The sequence below is a fragment of the Ambystoma mexicanum genome, chromosome 8 (genome assembly GCF_040938575.1).
Source record: "Ambystoma mexicanum isolate Mex_15411 chromosome 8, UKY_AmexF1_1, whole genome shotgun sequence".
Taxonomy (NCBI): domain Eukaryota; kingdom Metazoa; phylum Chordata; class Amphibia; order Caudata; family Ambystomatidae; genus Ambystoma; species Ambystoma mexicanum.
The window spans coordinates 105,383,321-105,397,824 of record NC_090929.1 but is presented as its reverse complement, the minus strand read 5'-3'; the positions used below and the strand labels follow the sequence as shown (position 1 = coordinate 105,397,824).

At 44.0% G+C, this 14,504-nt stretch overlaps 1 protein-coding gene across 9 annotated transcripts in view; it reads right to left on the bottom strand.

The window, feature by feature from the left end:
* The window catches only part of MAPKAP1 (MAPK associated protein 1), a 1,504,770-nt gene that overhangs the window by 899,205 nt on the left and 591,061 nt on the right, over nucleotides 1-14,504 (bottom strand). For all 9 annotated transcript variants that reach the window (XM_069609401.1, XM_069609405.1, XM_069609406.1 and 6 more), the window contains exon 7: nucleotides 11,751-11,923. In XM_069609401.1, coding sequence (XP_069465502.1) covers nucleotides 11,751-11,923 — 173 coding nt within the window. The remainder of the gene's footprint in view (nucleotides 1-11,750; nucleotides 11,924-14,504) is intronic.

The window sequence follows — 14,504 nt, the reverse complement described above, 5'->3', positions numbered from 1 at the left end:
AAGATGAGAAGTCTCATGTGCCTGTCCAGGAGTGTCTTCTGAGAAACCCTCTTACGTATCTCACAGCTCTGTATTTTATGGCAATGAAGGCAATAGATGCACTCGTGTGGGTTCCGCAGAAAAACTTTAAAAAGTCTCTGTTTAGAGATTGCAGTATGTTTAAGGGTTTCTTATCTCCTACCTTCTGACATGATCTCAAGTATGAGTATGAACATTTGACGTTTTCTTTCCGTATGAAGCTTGAACAAGCAGGAATAATCTTCAGGTGGCAAGAGCAAATAGTCCAGAAAAAGAGAATACTAAAAGAGTACCTGAAAAAGTGCTGCAAGAAATATTGGAAAGGCTCTGACAGCTTTGGAGGATTCCCTGTCACAAGACTTGCTTTGAATAATCTGAAGATGGATGCCAGGGGTGTAGGTAAAGGCCATCAACCTCATTGGCTGAGACAAAGGGCCAAAAGGAGGTGGATATGCTAGAAGCTAAGTCTTCCTTTGCTTTATATGTAGGGAATGTATTACTATGGCATATATTATGTACTATGGAGTCCCAGGGTGATGACTGGAATAATTTAAGCCTGTGAATCTTTAAAAGTTCCAATGTTGTAGAAATGATAAGTTATTGATACAAAGATATTTGTTCTTTTGGACACAACACTATTGTTTCTGTCATGGTCTATATGGCCTTCCATTTCAGTGATGTCATTTCCTCTTAAAGCCACTCCCCAACCAGGGCACCCAGAAAGTAAAACCGCAGAGTTCAATACTGGAAAAAAAAAGTCAAATAAAGTTAATGAGAAAAATACATATATCACTAGATTGTGAACATTGCAAGTGAAGTTCACCATTCACACCAGCTACACACTATTCTGCTTCAATTCGGGCAACATTCTTTAAGCATTGTATTGGTGTAATAACACCAATTGTTTGATGTATTACATCAATACAATGCAAATATCACTAAAACCAATAATTCTCTTGCCCACAGTGGGCAAGAAAATTACAGTCAAAATATAGCAGTGTTCGGATTATTAAAACACCATCCAATGCCTAAAGACTTTGCCAGAAGACAAATATGCTAGCAGAGAGATAGGTCACTGCTGGTTTAAGCGATGTGTTCCATATGTTATGGTCTCCACCTAAAATGTACTCAAACTTCCATCACTATTTTGCATAATTGCCGTGTCACTTATGATTCTTCAAGGATTTGCTTGCAGTGCTTGGTGCCCAGCACCTGTGTGGACTAAACTAAGCTCCTATGATGAGCTCTAATTCAAACAAAATATGTTGACCTTTGCTGTTACTGTATTCCCGACTGTGGTGTTAGTGGTTTAGGTGTATGTCAACTAACAAAGCAACAATAAATGCAACCAAAAGCTGTACTACTTTCTCTGGAATAGTAAATGTACTTTCTGGATCAGTGTGGGCGATACCTCTGAGCCAATTAATGCTTAGAGTCTGTCCCAGAATAAAGGAAGGTGAGCGGGCAGGTTACAGCCTCAGTCTGAACAAGGCATTTTACTTTAAATGCTCTCAGGACCCCAACTCCTCCTTGGGTATATCTAGCTGTAGTCCGCTTTCCCAGGCTGTTCCTACCACGTGAAATCATCCAGGGATGAGGAATTTGTATCCTTGAACAAAACTCCCAGCTTAGCCTGGCTGCCGGACCAACACCTGTATGTATTTTCTTTATATTTTTTTTAAAGCAGAGCCGACACTTCTTGTTGATTTGCACTCCCATCTATTTTTAAATAGAACATATAGTACCCACCCTTCACATGTACTTCTTTAAGCCATCTCCTGCAAGACATACTGTGTTCTTCGATTTGTATTAAGTGTTGCCTTCGCCTTAAGGTTTGCATTAAGAATATCTTGGGCACTTTTAACCTCAACGAGCAGTAAGGATTCTTACATTTACCACTCTTCTGTGTTTGTTTCTTTTTCACCTTTTTCCTACATTTGCAGGAGTATGCTTGATGTTCTTTGTTGGGAATGATTACGTTTTAAGCTCCCTCTATTATTGAAGCACACATATCAAGGGTATTTCCTGTCTCTCTTATGGTCATCGAGTTTGTGAATGGCTTCCGCTGAAGCCACCAGCAATGTTTCACAGTCTACCAGGTGACAGAGCTCATGGGTTTCCTGCACTCTTTCCCGATCATCGAGACTTGATTTTAAAAGACACCCATTACTTTTCAACTTCCTTTGGGAAATCTCTGAAGGTGCCGGGAAAGAGGCACACCATTGCAAGTCATTCCTTTAATTTCTTACAGACCAAAAAATGATAGGGAATAATAAAAAAACAGCTTAGGATCTGCATTATATCCCCATTGGCTGATGGTGGTTTCCCATTCAGCGTCTCATCATGCTACAGACATGCCAGATCAACCAGTGCTCATGGTGTCCCTTTGCCCATCTCTTGCTTTGCTCTAGTCCCCTCCCGTTCTTGTATCAGTCCCAAAAGTAAGTGCGAGATACACAATCCGTGGAATGATAGTATCGCCATCCATGTTAGCATTCCTGCTTTGACCGCTACCATTTCTAGGATTCCACCTAACTGCACAATTTCTCTTCGACCCCAGGCCTGTCCACCATAGTGTGGGGTGGAATAGCCCTGAACGCCATAAGTAAAGGTCAGAGTCAGTATGAGGGCTCCCTAAAATGAAAGGTCTGCTTGAATTAACATGGAAATAAGGCCCTGCAATTTCAAAACGAAAAGGAGCAAAATTAGGCAGCAAAACATGGAGATTGCCTCAATTGAGGGAAGGACACGAGAAAACTGTTGGAAAAGTCTCAGGAAGGTAAAGTCATATTGGCAGAAACTGCAATATCCAGCATCAAAATTAAAGTGCCAAGATTGTGAGCAAGCCTGCGCAGCAGAAAGGAGCTTTCACTGTGACAGAAGAACAAGTTACTTACCAACTGTAACGTTCTTTCGACTAGATGTTCCTGCCACGTATTCCTCATGTTAGGATATTCCTATCTCGCAAGCTTCGCTGCTTCAAAAGAAATTCTCAGCAGAGGGTGCTGTGCACAAGGTCGTGCATCGATGTCCCTCGACTGGCTCCGTACCGCGTCAACGTCACCATCAGTATAAGTAGCTGGTGCCGCGCCCGTTGGCTTCAGTTATATTTTTTCGAGGAAATATTCGAGGAACACCCAGGCGTGGCTCATTACTGAAAGCTCTTTGTGAGAGAGGAGTGTAAATAACATGAACTGTACTGTGGGGGAGGGTGGGAGGGGCAATGAGGAATACGTGGGAGGAACATCCAGTCGAAAGAACGTTACAGTTGGTAACTTGTTCTTCAAATGGATTGTGTCCTCACACATACCATAGCAGTGGACATTTTTTGGAGGTGGAGTACTAATTATTTTGATCATGGACGGAATGTAGTACCGCCTTAGCAAATAATCCTTCATGGGAAGAAGGGGCATCTAAGCGGTAATGCTTAATGAATGTATGCATTGATGCCCATGTTGCGGCTGAACAAATATCCGCTACAGGGACTCGCATCTTCAGAGCCATGGAAGTAGCCTACCCCTTGTGGAATGTGCTGGAAGCCCATCTGGCGGGTCCTTTCAGGCCAATCTGTAGCACTCCACTATAGCCAAAATGATCCAGCGGGATATGGTCTGTTTTGTCACCGCTAATACCAATTTATGGCTAGTATAACCCACAAAAAGTGGGTCATCCTGACGCAATTTTGACATTCTTGATATATAAAAACTGAGAGCCCTTTTTAGGTCCAGTCTATGAAACTTCTCCTCTTCTTTGCCCAAATGAGGAGGAGGGTAGAACGTTGATAGTATCATTTTTTGTGATAAGTGAAAGTCAGAAACTACTTTTGGTAAGAAAGAAGGTTTAACCTTTTGTCCTTGTAAAAAAACAGTGTACAGAGGTTTGCATGAGAGAGCCTGCAACTCACTAACCCTGCGGGCTGAGGTTAGGGCCACAAGAAGGACAATTTCTAATGTTAGAAAGCTCCTTTCTGCTGCGCAGGCTTGCTCACAATCTTGGCACTTTAATTTTGATGCTGGATATTGCAGTTTCTGCCAATATGACTTTACCTTCCTGAGACTTTTCCAACTGTTTTCTCGTGTCCTTCCCTCATTTGAGGCAATCTCCATGTTTTGCTGCCTAATTTTGCTCCTTTTCGTTTTGAAATTGCAGGGCCTTATTTCCATGTTAATTCAAGCAGACCTTTCAAGGGATAGGAATGCAGAGGCTCAAAAGGTCTACAAGTTAGAAACATAAGTACAAGATTTAAATCCCAAGTCGGGACATGAAAAGGAACTGGAGGATACACATTAGTGAGCCCTTTCAGGAAATGGATGATCAATGGAATTTTGAAGTAGGAAACCTTTTCCGAGGAGCGTTTGAAAATGGACAGCGCCGCCTAATATCCTTTAATTGTTCCAAATGAAGCCCCAGATTGGCTAAATGGAGCAGAAAAGAAAGCACCATAGGGGTGCCACTTTGAAAAGGGTCCACATTCTTATCCCTGCACCAGTTACTGAATTTATTCCAACAACACTGGTACAGAGATTTAGTTGCTGGCCTTCTGGCCGAAAGCAAAATCTCCATTACGTCATCCGGAAGATCCCAATCCTTATATCTCAACCGCTCAGAAATCATGCGTGAAGGTTGAGTGTCTCGACATCTGGATGGAGAACCCAACCTTGCTCTTGCGATAGAAGATCCTCTCTTTGTGGAAGACGTATTGGAGGGCAGATGGACATGTCCAGAAGGTCCGGGTTTCACGTCCTCCTGGCCCAATCCGGGGCAATTAGGATCATGGTCTTCCCAAACTTTCTCAACCTCCTGATTACATGAGGAATCACGAGGACCGGAGTAAACTCATACAGAAGTAGAAACTCCCAGTCCACTAGGAACACGTCCCCTAGAGCTCCTCTTGGGGGAAATTCCCTTGAGCAGTACTGTTCGCACTTCCAGTTGACCCTGGTCGCGAACAGATCTACCTGAGGAGTTCCTCAAAGGCTGAAGATCTCGAAGGACTTCCTGAGCTAGTTCCCACTCATGGGATACCGTGCTCTGCCTGCTCAGAGCGTCCGCCGCTGTGTTCTGCTCTCCGGCTCAGTGAACTGCTGATGGGGAGATTCCTTCTTGTATTGCCCAGAACCAGAGCTGCAACGCCTCTCTGCACAGTGGCAGTGATGCTACGCCTCCTCTCTTGTTGAGGTAGTAAATGGTCGTCATTACCAGGACATTCTTTCCCTGTACAGAGGCCAGGAAGGCCTTCAGCGCTAGTCTGATTGCCCTCAGCTCCAAAAGGTTGATGTGTAGTTTGGACTCCAATAGAAACCAACGACCACTGATCGTCAGCTCGCTGCTGTGGGCTCCCCACCCTGTAAGTGAGGCGTCCGTCACTACAGTTATCTCCGGCCATGGTTGCCAAAAAGATTCTCCTTTGAGGATATTGTCGTTGCAAGCCCACCATAGGTCGTCCTGAGCAACTGCACTTGGAACTTGCAGGAGATCCGACATATTCCCTGAGAACTGGGACCATTGAGTACTGGGGGCCCATTGAAGGGATCTAATCCTCAACTGGGCTTCTGGCACCAGAAAAATGCAGGATGCTATGAGGCCGAGGAACCTCAGGAAATCGAAGGCCGGCAGATGCTCGGCATTCTGGAACTTTGTTACCATCAGCAGAATGCATTGAGCTCTCAGCTCGGGAGGCGAGGCTTTCCCAGAGGAAGTATCCAGGACTGCTCCTATAAATTGGAGTCTTTGGAATGGGATAATATGAGACTTCTTATAATTGAGGGAGATGCCCAGTCTGTGTAGGAATTGGCAGGTGATTGAGAGATGTTCATGAGCCTGTTTTGGGGAATGTGCTCTGATCAACCAATCGTCCAGGTAGGGGTAGATATGAATCCCCCCCCCCCTCCAAAGACTCGCTGACACAACCACCATCAGCTTGGTGAAAACCCTCAAGGCGGAGGTCAGCCCAAATGGCAGAACTCGAAACTGAAAGTGAGAACCCCCAACCGCGAACCTCAGGTACTTTCTGTGCTTGAGATGGATTGGCACATGAAAGTAAGCATCCTGAAGGTCCAAAGATACCAACAAGTCATGGAGTTGGAGGGCCTGTAGGATCTGAGAAAGAGTTACCATCTCGAACTTGTCCTTCCTGAGAAACTTGTTCAAGTTTCTTAAGTCCAAGATGGGTCTCAATCCTCCGTCCTTCTTGGGAATGAGAAAGTAAGGGGAGTACCAACCCTTGTTCCTCTCCGCTATAGGTACATGTTCTATTGCACCTTTCTCTAGCAGGGTTATTTCCTGCAGGAGGAGCAGAGCTGGAATTATGACAGAATTGGCTCCCGGTGGATGGTCCTGAGGTCTTTTTAGGAAGGGAAGGCAGTAACCTTGAGCTACTGTCTCCAGTGCCCAAGCATCTGAAGTAATGCCCCACCATTTGTTCAGATGCTGTGAAGTTTGGAGGAGGCTGCTGGAACGGCTGAGGGCAAAGATGCTGTTCCTGAGGCTGGTTTTGCACCTCTTCCTCGTCCACTACGAGGGAATTTTCTTTGACCTTTCTGTACGCCTGTCCTCTTCCTCTACCAAATGAGAAGTATTGAAAAGAACAACCTCTCCAGGAAGATGAGCCCAAATAAGGTTTCTGAGGCTGTCGCATAGAGGCGCCAAGGCATTTAGCCGCCGCTTTCGAAGTCTACAGTTTTTCTAAGCTTTCATCAGCTTTACTGCCAAACAGCCTCGAGCCATCAAAAGGCATGTTGAGTAGCCTGGTCTGCACATCAGGTGCAAACCCCGACTTCCTCAACCACGCAAATCTGAATAGCACTGTGCTTGCAGCCATCGATCTACTGATGCTATCAGCAGTATCCAGTCCAGATTGGAGACATTCCCCCATTACCTCCTTGCCATCTTTCACAATATTCAGGAAGACTTCCCTTTCCTCGCTTCCAGAATATGATCAGCCGCCACCTTGATGCAATCCCACAGGGTATGGGTGAACCTGGCCAGGGGACAGATGACATTTGCTGATTTAAGAGCCATACTGCCTTTCGGCCCAAGCATCCACCTTCTTATCCTCTCTATCCGGGGGGATATATGGAGGGATATTTGGATAAGTCGTTTGTCCTGAGGAAGTTGCTGCCTGAATCAACAGACTCTCAGGTATGGGATGCTTCCTTAGATAATCAGGATTCCCCAAGTAGAAGATCTGTACTTCTTAGGGAAATTTCTGTTAACTGCGGAAACAGGTCTCAGGAGCCTCCCAGTTAGCATCCAATGTCCTCTCAAGTGCCCTATAGAAGGGAAGAACTGGATCTTTGTGGGCGGCCTTGGGCCAGGATATCAGTCATATCATCCTGTTCAAATGTGGGTGAGGATCTACCCCAACCCATGTAGTCAGCAACCCTATTCGTCAAACTCCTGTACCCTGAGTCTGCATGTTCTGCATGGTCAGTTTTGTAAAGTCTAACTCTGGCGACGTTTCAATGCCACTAGCAGAGTGAAGGATATCACACAGGTCTCACATTTTCGATTCAGGGTCGATTAATTCCTCTGGCACCTCTCTGGTACCAAACTGTACTGTAAAAGGAAAAAACCTCCTTCTCTGGGGCACTCTCCTCCTCAAAAATAGAGGACATGGACTTAAAGTTGATTTAGGTAAAGGTGTATACCTCTTTTCCTGTGTCTGAGTTTGCCTCAGAATTTTGGAAGGCGTCAATGATGTCTTTAAAGAAGGAGTCAAAATCTCCTGCTTTGGTGTCAAAGCCGTCGGCGCAGATGGCGTCGACGAAGTAGTCGAGTGCTTCGACGATTTATCTTTTTTTGTCAGTGAACCGCTTGATTCTAGAGGAGCTTTCAACGATTTGACGTCACCATACTAGTCATGGCCACAGTTTCGGACTCTCCTGCGTCGTCCAACGGAGCGACTGGGGTCTGGCTCTTTTGAGGTTTCTTTGAGGGGGTCGGGCCCCATTCTCAAAGACCTTCATTTGTTTTTTGAATTCTTCCCATTTTCTTGGGGAATCCGACCTAAATCGGACATCTTACCAATTCAGTAGATGTGTCAGACAAAAAGGGAGATCTGTGTCTCCTCTTTATCTTCTTTGAAGAAGAATAAGAATGCCTTTGGATCTCTTCGAATGTTTGCGCCGATACAAATCTCTCGATTTGACTGACTTTTTATGTTTTGAAGAGGCCTATGACGAGGTCTTCGAAGAGGCCTTGGAAACTTCCCTCCCCACCGCCAGTTTACTTTTTCTCTCACAAAGAGCTTTCTCCGTCATCGACTGACAGGAGCCACAGTCGCTGGTCCGATGGTCCGAACCCAGGCACTAAAGACAAACGTGGTGGGGGTCAGTGATCAACATTTTAGAGCCACAGTCGACACATTTTTTGAACCCCGTCTCAGGAGTTGAAGGGGTAGAAGATGATGACATTTTCTTGAAAGAAATTCAAAGCACACCGTTGACACGAGAGTGAAGCAATCAGAAAAATGGAACTGAAGCCAAAGGGCATGGCATGACCTACTTATACTGATGGTGACGTTGACGCAGTACAGAGCCCGTCAAGGACATCGACGCCACAACCTTGTGCACAGCGCCCTCTGCCGAGAATTTTTTTTCAGAAGCAGCGAAGCTGGCGAGATACGAATATCATAACATGAGGAATACATGGAGGACACAATCCATTCGAAATAATTCTATATGTAAAAATCTTTTTTTTTTTACCTTTCAATTATAGATATGCTTCTTAAAAAAGTGTGCAAGAAGTGCAACAAATGAACTGGAGTTCTGTTCATAACGAGCTCCTCACAGAAGAATCCTTTAAGTTACAAGAATATGTGAAATTGCAACAGAATGAAAGGTTTCACGGCTGGAACTTTCCCCAGTAACATTGCAATTGTGCCTAGAACAATAACATTTTAAGCATTCAAAGGTACAGCTAATGTCATGACATATATATTTATGTTGCCCTTCTGGGAGCACTGTTTTCAGGTAACCACTGTGCGAGGGTCCTACATGTTGAAATTGCACAATTTTAACAGTTGATCTAAGAGTAAAATGCTTGCAGTGGGGGGGGGACAAAGTCTTAGTTTCATTTCTGCTTTGGGTTTTTCAAATGTGAAACTAAATTCCAAAGGCCCCATTGTCAGGGGGACGAAATGAGGAATTCTCCTGCTTCCCCAAGTTTTATGACTAAAACCACTCAGGCCGTCATTAAACAGGCCATTAGCACTTGAAGCCTTGGACTAATCTAAACAGCCTCCCTTCTTGACGTCAGAGCTAAAACCAGATCACGTCTATGGGTGTGGGTAGAGTTAAGGAGGAGTTTCACACCCATTGCACAGAATGCGAGATATGTTTAATGAATAACTTGGAAAATATTAATCACACACGATTCATGTTCTGATTTCTGAAAAGCTGTCAGTGAGCTGCTTCTGGTGTGCCAAAAACAATTTTGATGACACCAAAATACCAGAAGTTAGGAGGAAAAAGGTAATTCTGGTATCTGTATAAGTGTGAGAACCATAAACATTTGAGGAAATGTGTCAAATACTATTCATATTCCGCCCATTGAATGCCATATTTTTTATTAATATAGTTTTGGCGTAAACGAGAAAATATTTCACTTGTCCGTGCATTGTGGTAATTGTTCCCAGTGGAAATCATTTGTGTGTAATTCAGTCATTTTCCCAATGAAAAATATTTCACTTGTCTGCAGTAATTGTTTCCATTGAAAATCCGTTGTTTGCCTGTGCATTTTTGTCAATTCCCATTGAAGAATCTCCAGTTGCTTGTTTAGATCCCTAGTATATTTTTGTTCAGTAAATCAATTAATTCCCACATTATTTAACGGGATCGAGGAAGTTAGAATTCAAAACTCTTCCCAGTGTCTTGCGAGTCATTAGTGTTTGCCCAAAGAATCCAATCCATTGCGAGCTAAAAACAAATGTTCATGTGTTTAAAAGGTGTTTTACAAGTTCTATGTGCGTCTGTCATTTTGAACTCAAAGCGTTTTTCCTAGTGTGAGTAATCCCTTTGCCCAGAGCCTATCTGTTATGTGCCTCTGTCATTTTCACTGAAAACCAATTTTCCTATGCAAGTTCTCCATTGCTTAAAGCGTGTCTGTCATTTGCAGCCTTAGTAAAAACGAGTGTCATGTGCATTTTCATTTTCCTGGAACTTTCGCTTAACCCGTCTAAAACCATTTTTCCTGGTCTATTCCTCTTCCCCTTTATTCTGATAACGCATTTACAATTGCATTCCCTTTTTATTTTTTCATGTGTTGCATGTACTAAAATAGATTTTCTTATTGTGTGCTAGCTATTCAGTTTCGAAGCCCTATTTGTCTTCTAGTCTAAGCAGCACGAAATACCCTTGTGTGCTGTCCCATAACAATTCCTAAGTAAATACCCATTTCACCTGGTGCAGAAAAACAATTTGTCTGCTACTTCCTATCGTTTCTGAAAACCCCATTCAAAATCCCATTTTAACCTGGTGTTCCCAGTCCTTGCCACTGCTGTCCCTTCAAGCTAACAAGCCTAGTGAAGGTCTAGGAGGGTCAAGGTTGCTGGGACTAAGGGAGCTTTTGTGCGCGCATGGACTTTCCTGTGGGTTACATTCAATTTCATGGTGATTTAAATGGTTGATAGCAGTGGTGAAATCAGTAAAGCAAATCCGTGTGCCATACATTGAGTTGTCTTGGAGTGCTACTTGACTAAAAGTTCTCTGAAGTCAGTGTTGCCACACCCTGGTGGTTATTGTAATTTTTAATTCAATATTTCCATTAAATCACAAATGCATAAAATATTAATTGATAACGCATTGGCCTGGTTCCTGATCTACTGATCACGGGGTGCTTGTGGAGTTTGGGTGTGAGACGGGTTGGAGGCATCCTTAAAAGAATCAGATTGTAAAAATGAAAAGCTGTTTTATTGTGTGTCTCATTAATTTGCTAGGGAAAGAGATCCCTGACTTGCTTGTGCTGCATAATATATTGTGTCAATAGGGCACCCAGCTGTCGCAACCGCCTTCTTGCTATCCTCCTGCAAGGCTGGAGGACGACTTTTTTCTGCAGGACCCTTCAGCACACATACACATCCTCTTCCCACAAGTTAGCCCGAAGGTCATCAACAAACCGCTGCCTCCTTCCTCGGCTGAATAAGGAAAGAGTGCCGGAGCAACTTTCATTATAAATCAACCATCATAAAGACCCACTGGGCTGCGCCACAAAAAATATGTTTTACAACATTTTCTACTTCGAGAAATGCCATCAAGACAAGTTTCCACACATCATATTGCAAACATTAAGATACACCTTGCATTTCCAGAATAGGAATGAGCCAGAACAGAAAAAAAAACAAGTGCTAATTAAGCCCTTCAATGTGCTCTAAGAGCAGATGCGGCTTTCTCCACGTGGCTCTAGGTGGCACTGGGCCTTGCAGACAGCTTGGGTCTGTACAAACAATGTGCGGTGATATTTATAATAATTGAAGCCAATAATAGTAATGTATGTAAATATGACCTATGTAAAGCCCTTTAAATTAAAGCGCTACATAAAATTATTACTATTGAATCTTTTCCTTTGGTTAGTGGATGATAAAGAAGCATCTAGGTACCAGGGATGACAAATAATCCAGACCACAAAATGAAAAGAGCCAGCAATGCATCCAGTTTGGGAGTCTAATATGCCATCATTGATCCGAGCATGGTTGACTGCCACTTTAGGAAGATATCTGCACTAAAAATAATTACTTTAGTTTCGGCTCCCGTCCTTCACTGGTGTACTGCCAGCATATCAGCCCAATCAGATCATGCACTTTTGCATTGGCGATTGTCACCACAGTCATTGGCAGAAGTTTGTCCTGGCTTGCCTGCATGGCGAGGTAGACATCAATCTTTTTGGTTGCTGTTGTCCCAACATGGCCCTACGGATGAAACACACACATTGATTATTATCATGCAAATGGCGATGGTGAATGAAAAAAAAAATGTTGCAGTTGATACATTCTTGTGGCTTATGCCCAACAAATTTGTTGGTTTCTTTCAGTTTTCCAGTAGAAAATACCCACAATATAAAACTCATGTAGAGTAATAAATAATGATAGCTAGGGACCTGACAAAATGATGCACATCAACAGGAGTGCCACGCTTCATAACTCCTCTAAATAAATATCCTAGAAGTATTATTGACAATGTGGCTGCATAGTTAAGGGCTTTGACCAGCAACCAGGAGAACTGGTTTGCACATTTAATAACCGTTCTAGAAGATTCAAGGATCCCCACTTCACACACTTAGAAAATTCTAAACACAGTACCTTAACACTTCACGAAGAGCAAATAGATAAGTTACTTGCAATAGTGACGACTGTACTCCTAGTCCATAGTCCCCTTTCCTCCATACTTGTGGGAAATTTGGTGCCTGCAGTAGGAAACCAGAGTATTTTTGAGCAGCAGGTCCTCTTTTAAACATTTTGAGGCACCAACAGGCTCCTGCACGGCCACCGTCCCCACCCAGAGCCCCACTCGTGGCTTTATTCCTCAGTTATTTTCCCAACCTGGCTAGGTCGGCACCCGACGGATACTTATGTTTTTGAGTGGAAGGTGGGGACAATGGACTAGAATTACAGTAGTAATTCGGGTGAGTAACCTCTTCTTAATACTATATTCTGTCCTCTTTCCCTTAAACCTTTGGGAGATTCCCAAGAATTCAAAAATCTGGGGAGGATGGTCCAGGCATTAAATTAACTGACTGGCTGGCCAACTGTGCATCTGCCCTGTAGGTGTAATCCAAGTAGTAATGTTTTAAAAAATCTGAAGAGGAAGCTTAATGTAGCCGCCTTCGCTAGATCATCCCACAGAACATGATAAAGGGAATACCACCGAAGTGCCTTTAGACCATAACAAGTGTGCGTGCAGACCCTTTGGAGGGGGACACTTGTTTGGAACAGATCTTGATGATGCAGGCTACAATCCATCTCACTATTGTCGCGTTAGGTGTCAGACTCCCTTTCTTTCCACCAGCAAAGTGGATGAGCAACCTATCCGAAGTTCTGAAAAATGTAATTCTGTTCAGGTAGAACTTGGTTGCCCTATGGACATACAAACAATAGAGATCCCCTTTCCTAGTTAGAAGGGTTAGGGAAGAAAACCAGTAATGACCTTTCCGAGTTTATATGGAATTCCAAATTGATTTTTGTAAGGAAAGATGGGCGAGTTCTGCAAACTACCTTATCTTAATGAAACACTAAACAGCCCGCCAGCAGACATGGTCTGAAGCTCACTTATCATTCTGGCAGGTGTGATTACCACCACAAATGTGGTTTTACCTGTTACAAGATGGATGTTTGTCCTTGCCATAGACTCAAAGGGTATGCGAAAGATGGCTGCCAGCACACATGGAGGTCCCACAGAGTATGGGGACCATTCAGGGGGCAGGGACAACAGGTGTGTAAGACCACCCGAATGTTGCCCGACCAGCGGATTTGATGAGAAGAAGATTCTGAATTTAAGTACGACCCTGAAGGTGAAAGGTGCATCCTGTATGCACATATTTGCAGGCCAGAAGGCAGCTCAGTATGCTTCCCGGTGACAAATGACAGAACCATACCCACTTGCTTATATATCAGGCACAAGTAGAAGGTTTCCTGGCAGCGTGGACTATCTGTATTTTGTTTTTAGACAGTCCTAGGAACCCTTGCACTAGCTGCGGAAGTTCCAAGCTGCCCATGACCCTAATTGAAGAGAGTGATGAATGATCCTGCCGTCCTTCTGAAATAGTGTCTGGATAAATTGTGAGCCTGAGTGGCTGGATCGAGATCAAGCTAACTAGATCAGAGAAGCAAAACCAATTCAGCCACATTGGCGTCACCAAAATGAAGGTGCAAAAACCTCCTGGGAGGCAATCAGGGGACCTTTCCCGTACTGGTAGGCCACAACTTGGTCTAACTGGGGAACCCCTCCCCCCCCAACCTCTGAACATTTATTGGATCCCTTCCCGATATAGTTCCAGCTCGTGATTGAATGAGGCTAGGTGACTGAGGGGGATGTGGGTGTGCGTCTTTGTTCTCCAGGCACAGAACAAGGTCAGCAGCTCAGAGTGGTCCCCCCTGCTTTTCACTGAGAATATGGCAGAGGTGTTTTTAGTCTACACACTCACCACCTTGTTCCTGGTACTGGGTAGTAGAGTTTTAAGTGCTAAGAAAATGACATGGAGCTCAGCTCAAGGATTTTTACGTGATCCTTGCTCTCCTGATACATCCACAGGTCGAAAGGTTGTAGGTCTCTTAGTGTGTCTCCCCACCTGGTGAACCAGTGGCTGGGGTCAGCAAACAGAACTTCCCACCAACAGGTTTTCTGGGTACTTCCATCGAGTTAGTTCCTCTCCAACATCCTCAGGAATGGGTACCTTGCTGCAGTGAGACCATGAAGACCTTTAGAAGAGCAGAGTTTGTCTAATTTTGATAAAGCCAGCAGAAATGCCAACACACATGAGGCCATGACACTTAA